Source organism: Xiphias gladius, chromosome 14, assembly GCF_016859285.1.
Source record: "Xiphias gladius isolate SHS-SW01 ecotype Sanya breed wild chromosome 14, ASM1685928v1, whole genome shotgun sequence".
NCBI classification, from domain to species: domain Eukaryota; kingdom Metazoa; phylum Chordata; class Actinopteri; order Istiophoriformes; family Xiphiidae; genus Xiphias; species Xiphias gladius.
The window spans coordinates 10,442,279-10,458,478 of record NC_053413.1 but is presented as its reverse complement, the minus strand read 5'-3'; the positions used below and the strand labels follow the sequence as shown (position 1 = coordinate 10,458,478).

Below are 16,200 nucleotides of genomic sequence, written 5' to 3'. Positions count from 1 at the left end.
CAAGCATGAATTTGAAATAAATTTATTTGTCTGTGAAGTGTGTGTTTTTGCAGTAGGGCCCTGCTCTGAGCCCCTAACCGTCCCCTGCTTCTTGTTCTTGTGCTCGTAAGAAGCTGGCCTTTTTCTGGGCGACCCGGTCCTTCCTCTGCGCCAGAGATAACTTGGCGCGATTCCACCTGCCCAGAAAGAAGACACAATAACAGCTCCATTAACATTCAACACATCACTGGAGAGAAATGTTTATCCCCTCAGCACTGGGATCTTCCCAGTATTATTCAATACTTTAAGAGGGAGCTGGCGTTAAATAAGGGCAGTTAATTTTCCCCAGGTACCAATAATGTGACGTGGGTATTTCACTGTCACAATTTGGGTGAAAATGCAGTTTTCAATTTTGTCTCATGGGTCACAACATCACCAATACTGGCTTAGAGAAGGAAAAAGGCAATTGAGATATGAAAAACTAGGAACCCACCGCTTCTTCTTGACGTCTTTTTTGGGTTTCTGTTCGTGTACAGGGTTCGCTCTGATGGCGGCGTGTGCTTTTTTGTACATGTCTTCTACCTGAAAAGAACAAAAATGATATATATATGCTTATGCACCAAGTCTAGGCATTTCATTACATGCATTATGATTTGTCTTGCTTCTCTCAGCCCCGTCTTGAAAAGGACAAGTAAACATCAGCTAATGCAAATGAAGGACCAACTACATTTTGCTCAGCGTGCTTTGTATCATCATCAAGAAGCAGAGTAAAGTATAGTATAAACTAATATATAAAGTAAAGTATAAACTACTTGAACTGAATAGAATATGTAGATGGGGGTTGAAGGACTTTCAGTGAATCATCTACAGACCACAGTGTTACTATTGTTTTTAGTTTCCTAATAGCAAAAGAGGCTATGGTTACACACAGCATCAGGGCCAGGTCTGAGTGGAGTTTACAACTGATAAGTCTAATTTAAAAATTTGGCCACTGTGCAATATTGAAAACTGACTATTTTTAAGGATATTGCCTTCAGCCTTTGTCTTTTCTTTGTAGTTGAGTAAGGCCAGTGTATATGTGCCGTAATGATGAAGCCACTGTGGAGATGTGCCATTCATTTAGGTACTGGGTTGCAGTGTGGTTTTGGTTGACTGTGCAGTACAGGTCAGCAGATATAACCTTTTGCTGTTGTAGTCATACTGCACATGCGATGATGGATGAGGGGAAATGTATAATTATTTTTTGTTAAGTTCATCTTACTGTGTCTGGCGTGACTCCGTTCTTGATGAAGCGAGAGAACTGTTTCTTGTAGGCCTCCTCGTCCTCCTCCATCAGGTAGGACATGTAGTCGGCCACGTTCATGCCCATGATGTGTTTCCGATGAACCTCTGCGTTGAACTCTTTGCCCTCTGCGTCGTAACCAGGGAAGCGCTTTAGACTATAAACAACACAGAGCAGAGATCACATCAGCTTAAGCGATGGGAGTCAGACAACCCAGCATCTCCAAACACTTCAACTTTCAGTTGACGACAAAAAAAAAAAAAGTATGGACTTTTTACCATTGTAATGTTTTGTTTTTCTCAAAACATTCTGGTTTCTTTGTGGTTATGCTTAATTTTCTACAGTGCTCTGCTAAATAATTACACTAACACAAAGATGTTTACTTCGGTTCATCTTGCTTCTCTCAGCCCCGTCTTGAAAAGGACAGTAAACATCAGCTAATGCAAATGAAGGACCAACTACATTTTGCTCAGCGTGCTTTGTATCATCATCAAGAAGCAAAAAAGAACCAATAACCCTAAACAGGATGACTGTCTGCCTGGAAACCAATTTCTGATCCGTCGCACAAGCATTACGGCTGGTGTTACATGAAGAATAAGGTAGATAAATAAAACTAATGCCCTCTCTCAAAAATTACACTTCTGTGGGATAATGCAGATATTTATTAGTGTAAGAGCGGCGTTAAAGGATGGATAATAACTGAGAATATTTTTCATTTGCGCCTGTGTGTGAGCTTTGAGTCCTAACTTGAAACCACACATATAATGCAGAGAAAATGATGTAAAAAACTGCCAAAATAACCTAAAACATGCTGCAGTGTGAATAACCAGTGGGTGCTATTTTCATATCATACTGACCTGTGAGGAATGGCCAGCCCTCCATCGACTGCCCCCTTCAGCGCCCCGAACACCTTGTTCCCTGTGGTGGTTCTGGCCAGGCCTGCGTCCAGGTAACAGGTGAAGGCGCCCGGCTGACCGTCGACACTCTCTACATTGAACTCGTCCCCTGTCACCTCCACCTGGCCCTCGTACACCTGGTCCATGCCAAACTTATGCAGCAGCTAGAAAGGAGGAGGAAGAGGAGGCAGGTACAAAAGACGACATATAAAAACACTTGACAAATCTTTTCCAGCAGTTAACAGAAGATGACGCATTTTACTTTTGCTCTTACTGGGTTTGAAATATTGTGATTGAAGAAATCGCACAAACTTGACCTCTGGAATTGCTAATTCAGCGCAAATCTCAGTGTCACGTCTATGTGCTGTCTCTGCTGACATCTGCAACTTTCTGTGCGTGTGTGTGTGTGTGTGTGTGTGTGCGCGCACGCACGCGCATATGTATTCTTACCCGGCGAGCCAGCAGCAGCCCGGTGCAGTAGGCCGCAGCATAGTTTGTGAGTCCCACAGCGATGCCATATTTGGGCAGTTCGTGGGAGTAAGCAGCACACACAATCTGGTCTCCTTCAATTTTTGCATAGGCAATCTGGACAAAGCAGACAGACGGGGACAGAGAGGGGTAAGTCAGGTAATTTTCAATGTGATCACATGAGTGTGACTGAGTCCTGCAGTCACTGACCTGGCAGCAGATGTTCCTGTTGGAAAACCTGACGATCATGCGATACTTGGGCGTATTGTACTTGTTCTTGTCCTGCACAACCAGACGCTTACGAGCATAGTAGTCAGTTTTCCCCTCTGACAAGTTAACAAGAATCAAAGTGGATGGTTAATAAAACTTGATAAGAGTTTGACTTAACGTTGCGTGGAGGCTGTAAAGCTGGTGTGCATTGAAAGATGTAATTTACCTCTCCTTCTCCTGAATTTAACTTCATATCTCCTGAAGTAGGCCTTGTTCTTCACCACTTTGACGAAACCCTGAGGAGAAACGAGGAGTCAAGATGTTGTCATACAAGCTATGAAGCGAAGAGAGGCTTACCACAGAAGCATATGTCGTGGAAATGAGAAGGCCCACACCCGAGCCTAACAGGCCTGGGCCCCTCCACCACACAGCTTAAAGCTTAATTCAACAAACTCTTTAATCACAGAAATAATCAAATGAAATCTCTTGGTCTGATGTATTTGAGTTAGATTTATTGCTTATACACAATAAACCGCGCTGGTCCGGGGAGCAACTGAATCCAAATGTGAAAACACTCACATCATGTCCCTTATGCTGCCCTTTGTGGGGCTAACAATCATACTCCTCCTAGGTTCGTTTCTTTTTTATGCACACTTTACTGGATCTCGTAAATAATAGTGTACTATGGCTCCCATTTTACTACTAGATATCATAGTTCGAAAAAACAATGGCGTAATGTTCCACAGTGTTGATTAATTTAAAAAAAAGTACTTTAATGATCATTAGACATTTGAATTAGTAGGATTAATGCTTACATAGAGTAATCTGATTACTGCCTACATGAAGTTAGTGAATATTTCGCACAGGTATATATTTCCCACTCAAAACTAAATGTCATCTGTATTAAGCTTCACGGTGTTGACATTGTCATACAAAGGTGCTTTAATAAGTCTTTAAAAGCTCCGTGTGTGTGTGTGTGTCCAGCAGTGCAGGAGGGTCAGCTGAGGTTTCATCAGCAATTAAGCGCCACGCTGGAGCAGAACAGCTCACCGACCCGGTACAACGGAACAGCCGTAAACATCCGCAAACATCTGACCCTCAAAGCGCCTAAAACCCTTCCCCACCATCAGAAACATCTCTACACATCTCTACACATCTCAGACTGTCCGCACTGGATGTGTATCATAATACTTTACTCACCATTTTTGTATGGATTTTGTTCCTCTTCCACCTGCGTTCAGAGGCTGTCTTTGGGATGCGGAAGCCTGACGTTGCAAGTTTTCTGTAACGGGACGTCGCATCGGCAGCAGGCAGCGCCCCCTGCTGCACCGGAGGACAGCGCCCACACATAGCCTACAGGGGGCGGCAGCGACGCGGGCGGCAGGGGTTCACTCACGTCCTGCAACACTGATTTGGTCAAATATTTTCCCTTCAGTGAACGGAAAATGACAATAGGATTAAATATACATGCACATTGTGATTTATTACAGAGCTTAGAGAGGGCCATGCCGGCGGAAAGCAAAATGGTGAGGAATTAACTGTTGGTTGAGCAAAACCGTTATTAAATGTTTGCAGTTAAAAAAAAAAAAAAAAAAAAAAATTTAAATACCAAAAGTGCTTTTAAAATAAACTTTAAAAAATAACAGTCAATTATCATCACTATAACCTCTTCCAACATTATCATAATCAAAAAATGTTTTAGCAATAAAATATCCTAGGTCAAAGCAAGTATAACAAATGGGCCAGAAGGTGCTTAAAAGCCTCAATTGATGTTGCTGTGCTTGGATCCACATAACGTGATCTGAAAGCCGGCAGTTTGTATCCAGAACTTCAGACAGTGGCTTCAGTGCAGGTCTTTGTCTCGCCTTTGGTACAGTGAGCAGCAGTCTGATTCAAAAGATCTACCGAGGACAGAGCACGCTCTATTTGCCTCGGTGTCAACCAGTTAGTTTGGAACACGCTCATAGATAAATGAAGAATCTGAAATGGAAGAATTTTAACATTCGTCATAAAACTAACCAGAAGCCAGTGCGGGGACTCAGGGACAATAATTCATCAACAGTGTTGAAATTACAATTAATGAGGCCTGCGTTTGTGAAGCCAGTTTTCTTGACGTAACACCCATGTGTGTTGTGAAATCAAGCTGCTCACAAAAAATGATGGTTTCGGCAGGAAAAGTATAAATGTCGAAATCTCTGAAGCGTGGGTGGCTAGCAAATCCAGAGAGTTCACGGTATTTGACTACTGAATCAGAAAAGGAGACAGATTTTTGTCTGAGCTGGCTGCCCACCTGTGTACAAAAGTCCTGTGCATTAGCTCACATTTATACCTTGTTTAACATCAGAACTTCACAGTCCACTCTTTGAAACCTTCCTCATTTGTCAGTAAGATTTAGGGTTGTACTACAACTAGCCGTTGATGTGTGTGAAAAACTTAAAATGGTGCAAATGTAGAGAGAAAAATACATTAGATGTAAAATGTTGATGGTAAGAGCTGTTTTATTACAATTTTAAGTTAAGAAGTTCCTATTTTGGTGGTTGAATAAATACTATATACTATATATAATAGTATGGTATAATACTATGCTTGCATCAGTGTGCCCTGTTTTAATAAAATGTTATGGCAATGACATAGCTGTGTGTTTCCATTCAGTAATAATGCAGTTATAAATGTTGGTAAACCATCAATAATAACTTAAGGTTTCACACTTTCTAAAAAGTGATCAGGTCTGCAGTTATAAATATCAGTATCACATTAGAAGGTCTTGGGTTTCTCAGTTCTTCATGAGCCATTGGCAACAGTTAGCCAGTCACCTGCAGTTATAAATGTTAATAAATAATGGGTTCTACAATCCATCAAATCTCCAGTTGTAAATGTTAGTAAGTTGTTTATAAATGGATTTTGGTCCAGATGTGCTGCACCACTAGTCCAGAAGGTAAAGGGTCAAACAGTCCATTGGAGAGGAGGGGTCTCCCTAATGAATTAAAGCGCTAAAAAGACAAGCAAAATGTCATGCTGGAGGAGGATTGTACACAACCTAAGAACCAAAAAAAATGTATGTATTAACTGATCGATAAAGAATTAATAAATGGTGTATAAACCATTACCAAGGCTGTTAATTCCAGCTTATTAACTCTTATTAAATGGTTCCTTATTAGAGAGTGGTACCGATTTGAATTGTGATGTGATTGAAAGCTCCAGAACAGCTACTGAATGGACCCTCCAGTGAGACTGTTTTTCCAACAATGGTTTTTGTTTATTTGTGTATTTCTTAGTTGTTGTTTTTTTTTTCTTTGAGATAGTCCTGTATAATTCTGAAGGAATTCAAAATTGTGTATAAAAAAATAATTGTTTCTAATAAAGAAAGACAAAATCAGCAGATGCAGTCAGTTCGTCATGTTTTTAATGAATTACTTAGATGGTGAAGTGCAACATGAGACAATCGCAATAATGTCAACATCTATATCTAAGTGCATTCATGGAATAATACAAGTGGAAATGTATACGATGGAACAACAATGACAGTAGTAGTTATCATTTCCACCTTCAGTCACACATCTCTATTTATAGCATAATCATAGTATACACACTACTTGGAAAACCGCCATGATATCATGGTATATCATCCCACGGATCTGACATTTTTGCAGTAGTTACTAAGTGAGACATGAGTAACGAGAACAGTGTTCGTGTGGATCCACCTATTCCCACACACTACACTGGTGGTGCTGCTGACCCACCCATGGAAGTCTGCTCTGATTAATATGAGCAGTGAACGTCATACTGGTAGTGTCATTCAGAGGGCTCAGCATTACTCCCCAGGTCCCAGAGTTCATGGACATGGAATGTATTCAGACATAGGAGAGCACAGATGAGAGTTCCTTTATCAGGAAAAACACTGTCAGAGCAATTTCCAGAAAAAATCAGCTTCTGACACAAAGAGCAACATGTCACAAATCAGAGCAAAGCAACTGGATTTTCTGCCCTTTTCATTTGTGTGAAGGAGAAAAACTGATTTTATCTCCATTATTTTTCTCCATTGACCCAAAACTGATATATACATCTCTATAGTCCAGTTATTATTTTTGTATTATACATTCTACTCTTATTTTTTCTCTTTGTTTCATTATCTTAGCATATTTCATTGTTACATTTCATTGTAAAGCGCCTTATAACTTTGTTTGGAACGTGCTATAAAGTTCTTATTTTTATATTAGTACTAACTGTTTTTGTATGAATTAAACAAACAAAGTCTAATGAGTCAATTCATGTGCTTTAGAGGTACTCCTAAGCAGATTTTGTCAGCTTTGATTGTAGTCATGCTAGCTGTTTTCGACCTGTTGCCAGTCTTTGTGCTAAGCTAAGATAACAGGCTTCTGCATATAGCTTCATATCTGGTGTACAGGCATGGGTGTGGCATGAATCTTCTTACTTTACCCTTGTCAAGAAAGCAAACACGCACATTCCAAAAAATGTCAAACTATGAATTTTAAATAGCATAAACTTGATGTACGCTAGTAAAGAGCTAAGATGTCAAAATTGTTCTTAAGTACAGAAGTTGAGTAAATGTACTTAGTTACATGCATCCACTGATTTCACAACTAGTGAAAATGTTTTGAAGACAGGGATGTAGACAAAAGTTTAGATTTGATATATTATTTGTGTTAGTTAAGTGTTGTTTGCATGGGACCTCACATAATGTTTAAGCTGTACATTTCAATGATAAGTATATTGCATTTCATTGTTGGAAGTCTGTTATATAAAATGGTCAGCAGTCCGTTTGACACATTTTGTTGCAAGTGAAAAAAATCCTTTAACCATCACTTTATCAAATGATGAACCAGTAGTTCAACATGAGACTATCTGTTAACTCTATCAACAACTACTGACAAAAAAGGAACCAGGATCTTCTGCTTTTCTGTTCGAGCAAGATAGATAATATCCCTCACTGTCACTCTCTGTGCAGATGTTCTAAGTGTTAGATAAGAAAAGTCAAAGTCACTCTTGTGGACAACTTTTTTGCAGCCGTTCAAGCTCTGTTTCTGCAGAACTGATTTCACAATGAAGAGAAGCAACTGACCAGTCATCCCTCTGCAGCAGTGGTCAGTAAAGCAGTGGTTCATGCTGGGAGTGGAGGGTGTGGTGGGTGAAAGAAGGGGTAATACCGGTAGTACCTTTGTCCGCTCTGAATGGTAATTTACGCAGCTAATTTTGGGTTGGGGGCGTCTCACAAACATTTTTTGCCCGCCATACCGATGTATTATCAACAAGGAGCTCCATCAGTAATTGTTTTGTGTGCGGCAGACTCATGTTTTCACCCTAAAGGTCACAAGATAGAAGTGAATCAAGATGACCTTGAGGTAACAGAAATGATGTGCAGAAAGTCACATATCAACAAATGTGTTAAGAGGCACACCACAAATAAGAAGACTGCATACTGTTCACAAGTTTCTTTCCTGTCTTTTTCTGAATGCTGATTGCATTTCTTTTCATTTGCATCCAGAGACATTGTGAAGATCAATGACAACGTTTTTCCCTTCAGTCCAACGACAAACAGAAGCAGGTGGAATTACATCTGCAACATGCATACACCTCATTGACTTGTCAACAATTCTCCAACTCCCCACACAGTTTGCAGAGTTAGAATTATAAGGACATACAGCACAATTACAGATCTTTGTCCTGGATGACATAAAGTGGCAAATAGCCAAGACACATGCATGCATGAGATACAATGAGTACTCAGCAAAACCAAATCAGTTCTGCTGAAACTAAATTGAGTTCTGCTAATTTTGACTCCAGATAGAATATATCAGGGGCAGCAGAGATGGTGCTGAGATGAAGATTATGTGTGAAAGCCCAGCCTGCATTTTTCTCCACCCACCGTGTGACTGGTGTTTAACACCATATGTAGAATCAGACAAGAGTGATGTTTTCTCTGTGAAAATATTTCAAAGGAACAGATCACAGATTTCAGAGCATCAGCTAAGACAAACTGGCACTTGTAGCAGTGCAGAGATCCTGGAGAAAATGTGTTCAATATGGTGTCCCATTTATAAAGAGAGAGAAAGTAAAAGAAAGAGAAAAAGAAAATATGTCAGATGCATTTCATCACTGGAAAGTGGAGTTAAAGCTACTAAAAGTCACTTCAAAAATGTCCAACACAGGAAATAAATAAATGCATAGACATACACATGATCTGCAGGTTTATTAGGCTTGACTATGCCTGTTGAACTCTGACCTTTCAAACGGCTTTCTAACCCCCCAGACATGCACAGGGACACAATGACCAGGAAGCACCGACTAGGTTTCTTCACATCCACACACCAGTGTCCCAGATGAGATTCTTAGTATTTTGAGTGGGAATTTACAACCAGAAACAGACTGGTGGCAAACAAGGGCAGCCGCTGATCACAGTGATGGATGAGGGTGGTGATTTGTGGAGTGTTTATAGCATAAATCCAGGCATCTGTTTTAGTGTAACGTGAGAGTTCTTTAAAGTGTTTCTTCACTGTGTTTTTCTCACTTTCCAGGTTTTTTTTTTTTTTTTATGCTAGAAATTGCGGCCACGTTGAACCTTGGCCAAAGTTTCTGGATCCTACAGCAATACTCAAGAGTTAAATCACAATAATCATCCTAACTAGTAAATCATCAGTATAAATCAAATCAGTTTACAATAACACAGACACAAACTCCCCTACTGCTGCAGGACAGCAAGATTTTAAGTGAGAAGTGAGCGAGAACAACAACACATTTGTGGACCTCCTGTGTGAAAGAAGAACTGTCTTGCGGTCCGCAGTGTCCAGTAAATCATTCATTGTGTTCTCACTCAGTCCATATCTGGTGGCTGCAGTTGGGGCCAGCTGAGAGCCTGATGAGATTCGGCCGGCCACTCCCACGGGGGGGGCTCAGTGCGGTTGAACCCGAGGAAAAGGACTCAAATCAGATTGTAGCTGCAGGGAAAGGGACAGAGATAGTTTAAAGGGGAGAGGGAGGGGGTTGTTGCACTGTGGTTACGGTTCTGGAGCCAGAGGAACCTGTGAGGGGATGAGATAGCATGATGTGGTTTTCATTCAGATGCCACAGCAGAGTGGTGGTGCAGCGCTGTGCGCACAGAATGAGTGCCTTGGACTAAACAGGGACGCAAACCAGGGAAAGTCAGTTGAGCCACAACAAGCTATAATGGCAAAAATTCCTTGTATGAAGTATATTGAATAAAATATTTTTTCTGATACTGCTAAAAAGAGCACTGTCGTATTTTTAGTTTACACTTCTTGAAACCATAAACTGCAGAAAAGTCAGCTGGGTGACTTTAAGAACTTGAAATGTTTTTGGTTTTTTTTTCCCCATCCGCAATCACAAAATCGGGGCTTAGTTTCACTTGTCAACAGTTTGTCTTAAAGTGACACTATATGACTTTTAAAAGGACAAAAAGTTGAATTCGCTCGCAAACCAAACCGGCCCCTTGCTCAGTTCTGTTGCCCCGAAAAGCCGCGGCCTCGGGTGTATTTAAAACCACCGCGAGCCCCCCCGCGGTCTCTCTCTCTCTCTCTCTCTCTCGATCCTCGCATCCTCGCGAGGGACCGAGAGGGGTCCAAGGTTGAGCTTGAGAAAATAACCTCATGGCCAACCAACACAAGCCTGTATTTGACTCCACAACTGTGAACCGTGTGCACCGTTGACAAGGCTGCTGTGAAAAAGGTAATGCCCCCCCCCCCAAAAAAAAGGAGAGAGAGAGAGAGAAAAAAAAAGGTACAAGAACACCCCCCTCCCGGGCTGTGATCACTGCGATTGGTATTCTATTTCAATCACATACACCCTGTAAAAGAGTGAGAATCAAGGCCCGTGGGGGAAGAGGTGGCGGTGAAGGTGTTGGGGGTTGGAGGGGGGGGGGGGTGCAGAGACAAGAGAGGAGGCTGTGGCAGCACTGATAGCGTCTTTCTGACTCTGTGTTTGGTTTCCTGTTCTGAGTCAGTGTGTAACTTTGAGTTTGAACGTTGTCACAAGTCCTGGTTTGGTTTTTTCTTTTTTCTTTTTTTCTTCTATGAGGCTTATCAGGCTGCTCTCAGTGTCAGTCCGCAGCGAAATTTTCAATATGTCCTTCTTAGGACAACTTCGCTTAAATTACATGTCGAGCTACATGCGCGCCTCTCACGTGGTGGGAGCGAGCGACCGAGAGCTCGGCAGAAGGCCGATTGGGGGGTCTCTCTCCATACTGTGGGTTGCCATTAGTGGCAGAAATTTTTGAGACGAACTTCTGCTGATTTTTACAGGAAAACCTTTGTCTAATGTTCTGCCTTTGCTGATACTGTGTGAGGAATCATCGCTGCCTCCTCGGTGGCAGGAGGAGAAAATCCAGTGTTGCCTAATTTGATGTAGTGATTTCTCCTTTTTGCGCGTTCTCAGCAAGTGAAATACATAAATATCAGGCTTTTTAAAAGTGCTAGCGTGACCGGAGTTATCAGCAATCGCTGATCGGAAATGTGGTCTTAAGTTGAATGAGTCACAGAAACCTGAACGTCTTGTATTTATAATGCCAAATAGAAATAGTAATTTTTTTTTTTTTAAATGTGGCCTTAAGTGGGACTAAAAGCCCGTAGCAATGAAATGAGACCTGCTCTAACAGCCAATTCCACTGATTCAGTGTTGTATTATAGAAATGCCTAAAGATTGATGTATCAGTGGACTCCTTTATCAAAACATGAATCAGTGTTTTTGTTTGCCTGTCATGACTGACTGACATGAAAAATAATTTCTGAGAGAGGGAGGGGAAGAAAGAGAGAGAAAAAATTCAGTGTGTGTGTGTGTGTGTGTGTGTGTGAGGGGGAGAGAGAGCGTGTGTCAGCGTGAGGAGTGGAGGGTTTGTGGTGTCTCTCTGCAGCTTGTGACGGATCATTTTGACGTTCAGAAACTGAATGTGGACAGACTTGAGGGCAGCCTGTGTCTTCAGAGCAGGGATGTAGCTCCTGCGCCGTCACCGCTCTGTGTGAGTATGAGCCATGTGTCTCGGCTTCATGCCTCCGCTATCTGCGCTTTGCTTGCAGCTCCAGAACTTGCTGCAGCTGCATCAAACAAACTCTGTTCCCACAACGGACATAAAGATCGATAGCGCTCTGCTTTTTGTCCGACCCTGAGCGGAGCCCAAATCTTCGCTATGATTTGAACTCGGAGCCTGGCAGATTTCTGCCGAAAACCTGTTTCATTCCTAAATGGTGATCTTCTGCATTCTGTCTTTAATTTCCCAATTAGTGCTTCTGTGAATCTTGCCCCGCGTTTCCTCCACTGGACAGCCCCTGTGTATGGGCCGGAGGGGGGGGGGGGGGTTAATGATGTAGAGCAGCGAGGCTGGAGGCAGTGCGGGTAAGCTGAGGCAGTGGCGCTGTAAAGGGACACCGCGGCGCCCCACCGGCAGGCTGTTGTGCCGAGCGGCCGTGCGCGTCTCATTAACGGGATCACTTTACCAGCGTCAAACAAATGGGTCATTATGCATCGCAGCCTGCCCTGCCTGCGATGACCGTCCACAAACACACACCTTTCACGTCTCGTCACAGTCAAGTTATACGCTGGACGGCGTGTTTTTGAATCATGTGGCTCGGTGACACTCCAAGATGCCCAGTGTTGCTATAGCGTTTTTGTTGAGCTGAGGCTTGTAACGTCAGTCTCAACTGTTTCAACGGACTGGCCTGCGCATAGGTCCAATCTCGGTTGTAATTTATTTGAATGTCTTGCGATGTTTACACGGAGTTTTGAACTGTGGCCACTACTTAGACATTAATCCGTAGTAGAAAAACAAACATAACTTTAGAAATACTTTTTAGCCTCCTCTCGTTAACAGTAACAATAGTTAACAGTGTCATAATAATATCGGGGAATTAACATTGCACAACTTAACCTACTACATGCTATTAATTTAGATAATAAAGATTTAGTCAAAGTCAACCATAAACGCTAGGGGTTATACAGCATTCCTGTAAACTGAGTCCCATTTGAAGCTATGGGTATATCATTAAGGACACACAATGTCTTCTCTTCCAGGTGAGAAGGTGGTCCTGCTTTTGGCCACCTGCAAGCGACACCTGGTAAACGATACGGCCTCTCTGCGCATGCGTAATAACCTGCCAGAAATCCCTACACCGTCTCGCCTGTCAGCCCATAGTGTCCCAATCTGTCCGGAGATAGAGTCAGAGCAGCGTGGAGAGGGGTGAAGCGAAGTGGAGGATTTCAGACCTGAGGAGCACAGTCGGACTGAGAGAGAGTGGGGAAAAATACATTGCAGAAAAAAAAGAGAAAAAGAAAAAAACCAAAACATGCCGAGGTCGTTCCTGGTGAAGAGTAAACGGGCCCACAGCTACCACCAGCCCCGGTACCCGGACGATACCTACAGTAGACTGGACACTATTCTGGCTCACGCGTGCGCAGGTAGGTTCGTTCGTGCGTAATTACGCACGAAAATGGTTGAATTATGCTGAAAAGAGCGATTGGTCTTGATGGAAATTATTAATATTACATTCAAGTTAGAAAAAAAAAAACACTAGTTGCACAGTCTGTCAGAATAAGTCAGATCCCTCGTTCTCCTCCGCTCTCATTAGAGACCAAATGTCCGGCGGAGTTTGAGTCCAACTTGGAGCCTCAGGAGGATGCGTCCGCCGGCGCTGACAGTCTGTCCCCCGGGTCCCGGCTGCTGTCCTCGGGGTCGCTGTCCTCCAGCTCTCCGCTGAGCTGCGGAGGCAGCGTGTGTGAGCGGTCATCCGACTGTGATTTCTGGCGTCCCCCGTCTCCCTCCTCCTCGCCAGGTCTGTTCAAATATATTTTGAGCCAGACTTTTTCTACAGTTGTTTATAAAAGTGTCAGAGGAGTAGGCCTATTAAAACTGTGATGGTGTCATGATTATTAGACCTGTGAGCTTATGTAAATTAAAAACTTTTTAGTTTAAAAAAATATCGGCCTTATAAGTGGGTAAACTCTTTTAAAAAATGTCATTATGGCATATTTTTGATTAAAATGAAGGAAAACAAAGCTCAAGGTCACTAAGCTTTGTCATGACTTGGGAGTAGACTGTTGATTGATAGACCCACTTTGTTTTATCTCCTTTTAATAATTAATGCCTTTGAACAACTACCCAAATATCTTGTCATCATCAGTTATTGTACGTACTTGTTGATATAGAGTATGTAAGGTGCAAAATTTGTTTGTTGTAGTCGAAAATTACTTTTACGCACGCCAAGTTGCCATTTCCAGTAAGCCCCAGTGCAATTTTCAAATGACCGATTTGAAGACACGCCACAAACTGCAGATCGCACTCTTCAGTAAGCATGTCCACTCACACTCTATCCAAATGAATCCCCAGATTCAGAGAAATGCTCCACTCCGGCAGCGGAGGACGGCCACCACTTCAACATCCCCCTCTTTCCTTACTCCTGGTCAGCATACTCCGGCTCTGAGCTGAGGCACCTGGTTCACGGACCGTACCGCCACCACCTCCAGGGGCACAGGGAGAGCAACTCACCCGTCAGCATCTACGGGGCAGAGGACAGCGGCACCGAGCCGCTTTACGCACAGCGGGGTCCCGTGGCCGGGTGCTACCAGAATTATTCTTCGGCGGCCAACCAAATCCGCAGGATGCGGGACGCAGGGGAGCTGTATCTGGATGTAAAGCAGAAGCCCCGTGGTGTGGAAATCAAGTCTGATTTCAGCTGCTCTAACTTCGAGTCGGATGGATCCTATAAGTGCATTAAATGTTGCAAGGTTCGTTTCCCCGTATTGAGTTTTATTTAACCAGAATCATAACAGATGAGACTGCAGAGATGTCGAATGACCTTACCGGCATATTTGTGGATACTCTTTCTTAAATTGTACTATCGCAGTGTCTTTATTTCTATTTTGAGATTGATTTTAAGGTAAAAGTGCCATTCATTTCCATTTCCTAAAAGGTGTTCTCCACACCTCACGGCTTGGAGGTTCATGTGCGGCGGTCTCACAGCGGGACGCGGCCGTTTGAGTGCGGGATTTGCGGGAAAACCTTCGGACACGCGGTGAGCCTGGATCAGCACAGAGCGGTTCACTCGCAGGTAGGCCCCCTAACTGGAACTAGACTATTGCATAAACACAAAGGCCTCCGGACCCCACATCCTGCACGCAAAGGCTCCGGATGGCATTTTTGCCACCACGACGTCCAGAAACAGTCTGTGTTTTTAGGCCTACTGTATTTGAGCTGTCAGGTCTGATGTGTTGAGGCCTTCCACAATCACAATGTTTTTTTTTTTTTCTTTCCAGGAGAGGAGCTTCAGCTGTAAAATCTGCGGCAAAAGCTTCAAGCGCTCCTCCACACTGTCCACGCACCTGCTCATCCACTCGGACACGCGGCCGTATCCGTGCCAGTACTGCGGGAAGAGGTTCCACCAAAAGTCAGACATGAAGAAACACACTTTCATCCACACAGGTGAGGCAGTGTAAACTGAAAGTCGTCACAAAACTTGACTTGTAAAGCCTCGCCTTGCGTAATGCGTAAAAAAAAAAAAAAAAGCCTCTAAACTGACATTTCCAACTATGTGATTTTTTTTTTTTTTTTTTCCCCTCCCGCGTCAGGTGAGAAGCCGCACAAGTGCCAGGTGTGCGGGAAGGCCTTCAGTCAGAGCTCCAACCTGATCACGCACAGCAGGAAACACACGGGCTTCAAACCTTTCGGCTGCGACCTCTGCGGGAAAGGGTTTCAGAGGAAAGTGGACCTGAGGAGACACAAGGAGACGCAGCACGGACTGAAATGAACAGACGCCGATGCCTTAAAATGATTTCCCGCACTTTTAATATACTGACTATGCATATGGAAGGTCGTGTTTAATTTGATTCTATTTTATTAGTGTTAAATGTAGTTTGCCTGAGATATTCTGGTTGATTTTATGGAAATAAAACTTTATTTATCGAGTGTGGTTTTAAATTCTAAAAAGCATGGCCTATCAGACGCAAACACTGGTTTCCAAAGCTGAATATTTCCTAATAATTTCGTGAATGAATTATCACTTTTAAATGCCCACATTCTTCATTGACAGTGGAAATTCAGCTTTTAAGTCAATTTGTCAGATTTATGGTCAGAAATTAAATATTAACTTTTGAAGCTCAGTTGTCAGTTTTTTTCAGTTGGGAATTAAGGCGGCTTTGATTTCAATCTTTCCACATTTGATTGCTTGCTCAATTATAAGAAACCGTTTCTCATAATTAAGATTTTTTTTAAGGTTTCAATCCACAATAACATATTCAAAACCTGAATACATTTAAGAAAAAAAAAATCTCTCTCTGCCTCTGTCCAATGAATGTTTGTACGTTGTGAAAAACGAGAAGCTGTGTTAAGCCATGCAGGCCATCAATTAC

The 16,200-nt window shown here is 42.7% G+C and overlaps 2 protein-coding genes across 2 annotated transcripts; one reads left to right on the top strand and one right to left on the bottom strand.

Moving 5' to 3' along the window:
* Positions 1–6: 6 nt before the first annotated feature.
* Positions 7–4,198, bottom strand: rpl5a (ribosomal protein L5a). The gene is made up of 8 exons (XM_040143667.1): positions 4,036–4,198; positions 3,062–3,131; positions 2,836–2,951; positions 2,608–2,742; positions 2,119–2,321; positions 1,241–1,418; positions 473–561; positions 7–176 (listed from the first exon to the last, which is right to left on the bottom strand). Exons 1-8 carry the CDS (start codon positions 4,183–4,185, stop codon positions 74–76), a joined length of 1,044 nt encoding a protein of 347 aa, XP_039999601.1. The 5' UTR covers positions 4,186–4,198; the 3' UTR covers positions 7–73.
* A 7,455-nt stretch (positions 4,199–11,653) lies between these two features.
* Positions 11,654–16,077, top strand: gfi1aa (growth factor independent 1A transcription repressor a). The gene is made up of 7 exons (XM_040143317.1): positions 11,654–11,821; positions 12,871–13,254; positions 13,425–13,628; positions 14,183–14,580; positions 14,766–14,903; positions 15,109–15,274; positions 15,421–16,077. The coding sequence occupies exons 2-7, from the start codon at positions 13,143–13,145 to the stop codon at positions 15,597–15,599; spliced, it is 1,197 nt and encodes a 398-aa protein (XP_039999251.1). The 5' UTR covers positions 11,654–11,821; positions 12,871–13,142; the 3' UTR covers positions 15,600–16,077.
* The last annotated feature ends 123 nt before the right edge of the window (positions 16,078–16,200 follow it).

Excerpts from the sequence above, each read along its gene's own strand:
- rpl5a (XM_040143667.1), bottom strand. The coding sequence starts at position 4,185 with ATGTGTGGGCGCTGTCCTCCGGTGCAGCAGGGGGCGCTGCCTGCTGCC. Across the intron at positions 2,322-2,607 it reads GGCTGCTGCTGGCTCGCCGG|CTGCTGCATAAGTTTGGCAT; the intron begins GTAAGAATACAT and ends CCTCCTTTCTAG. Across the intron at positions 1,419-2,118 it reads GGGCTGGCCATTCCTCACAG|TCTAAAGCGCTTCCCTGGTT; the intron begins GTCAGTATGATA and ends TGTTGTTTATAG.
- gfi1aa (XM_040143317.1), top strand. The coding sequence starts at position 13,143 with ATGCCGAGGTCGTTCCTGGTGAAGAGTAAACGGGCCCACAGCTACCAC. Across the intron at positions 13,255-13,424 it reads TCTGGCTCACGCGTGCGCAG|AGACCAAATGTCCGGCGGAG; the intron begins GTAGGTTCGTTC and ends CGCTCTCATTAG. Across the intron at positions 15,275-15,420 it reads ACACACTTTCATCCACACAG|GTGAGAAGCCGCACAAGTGC; the intron begins GTGAGGCAGTGT and ends CTCCCGCGTCAG.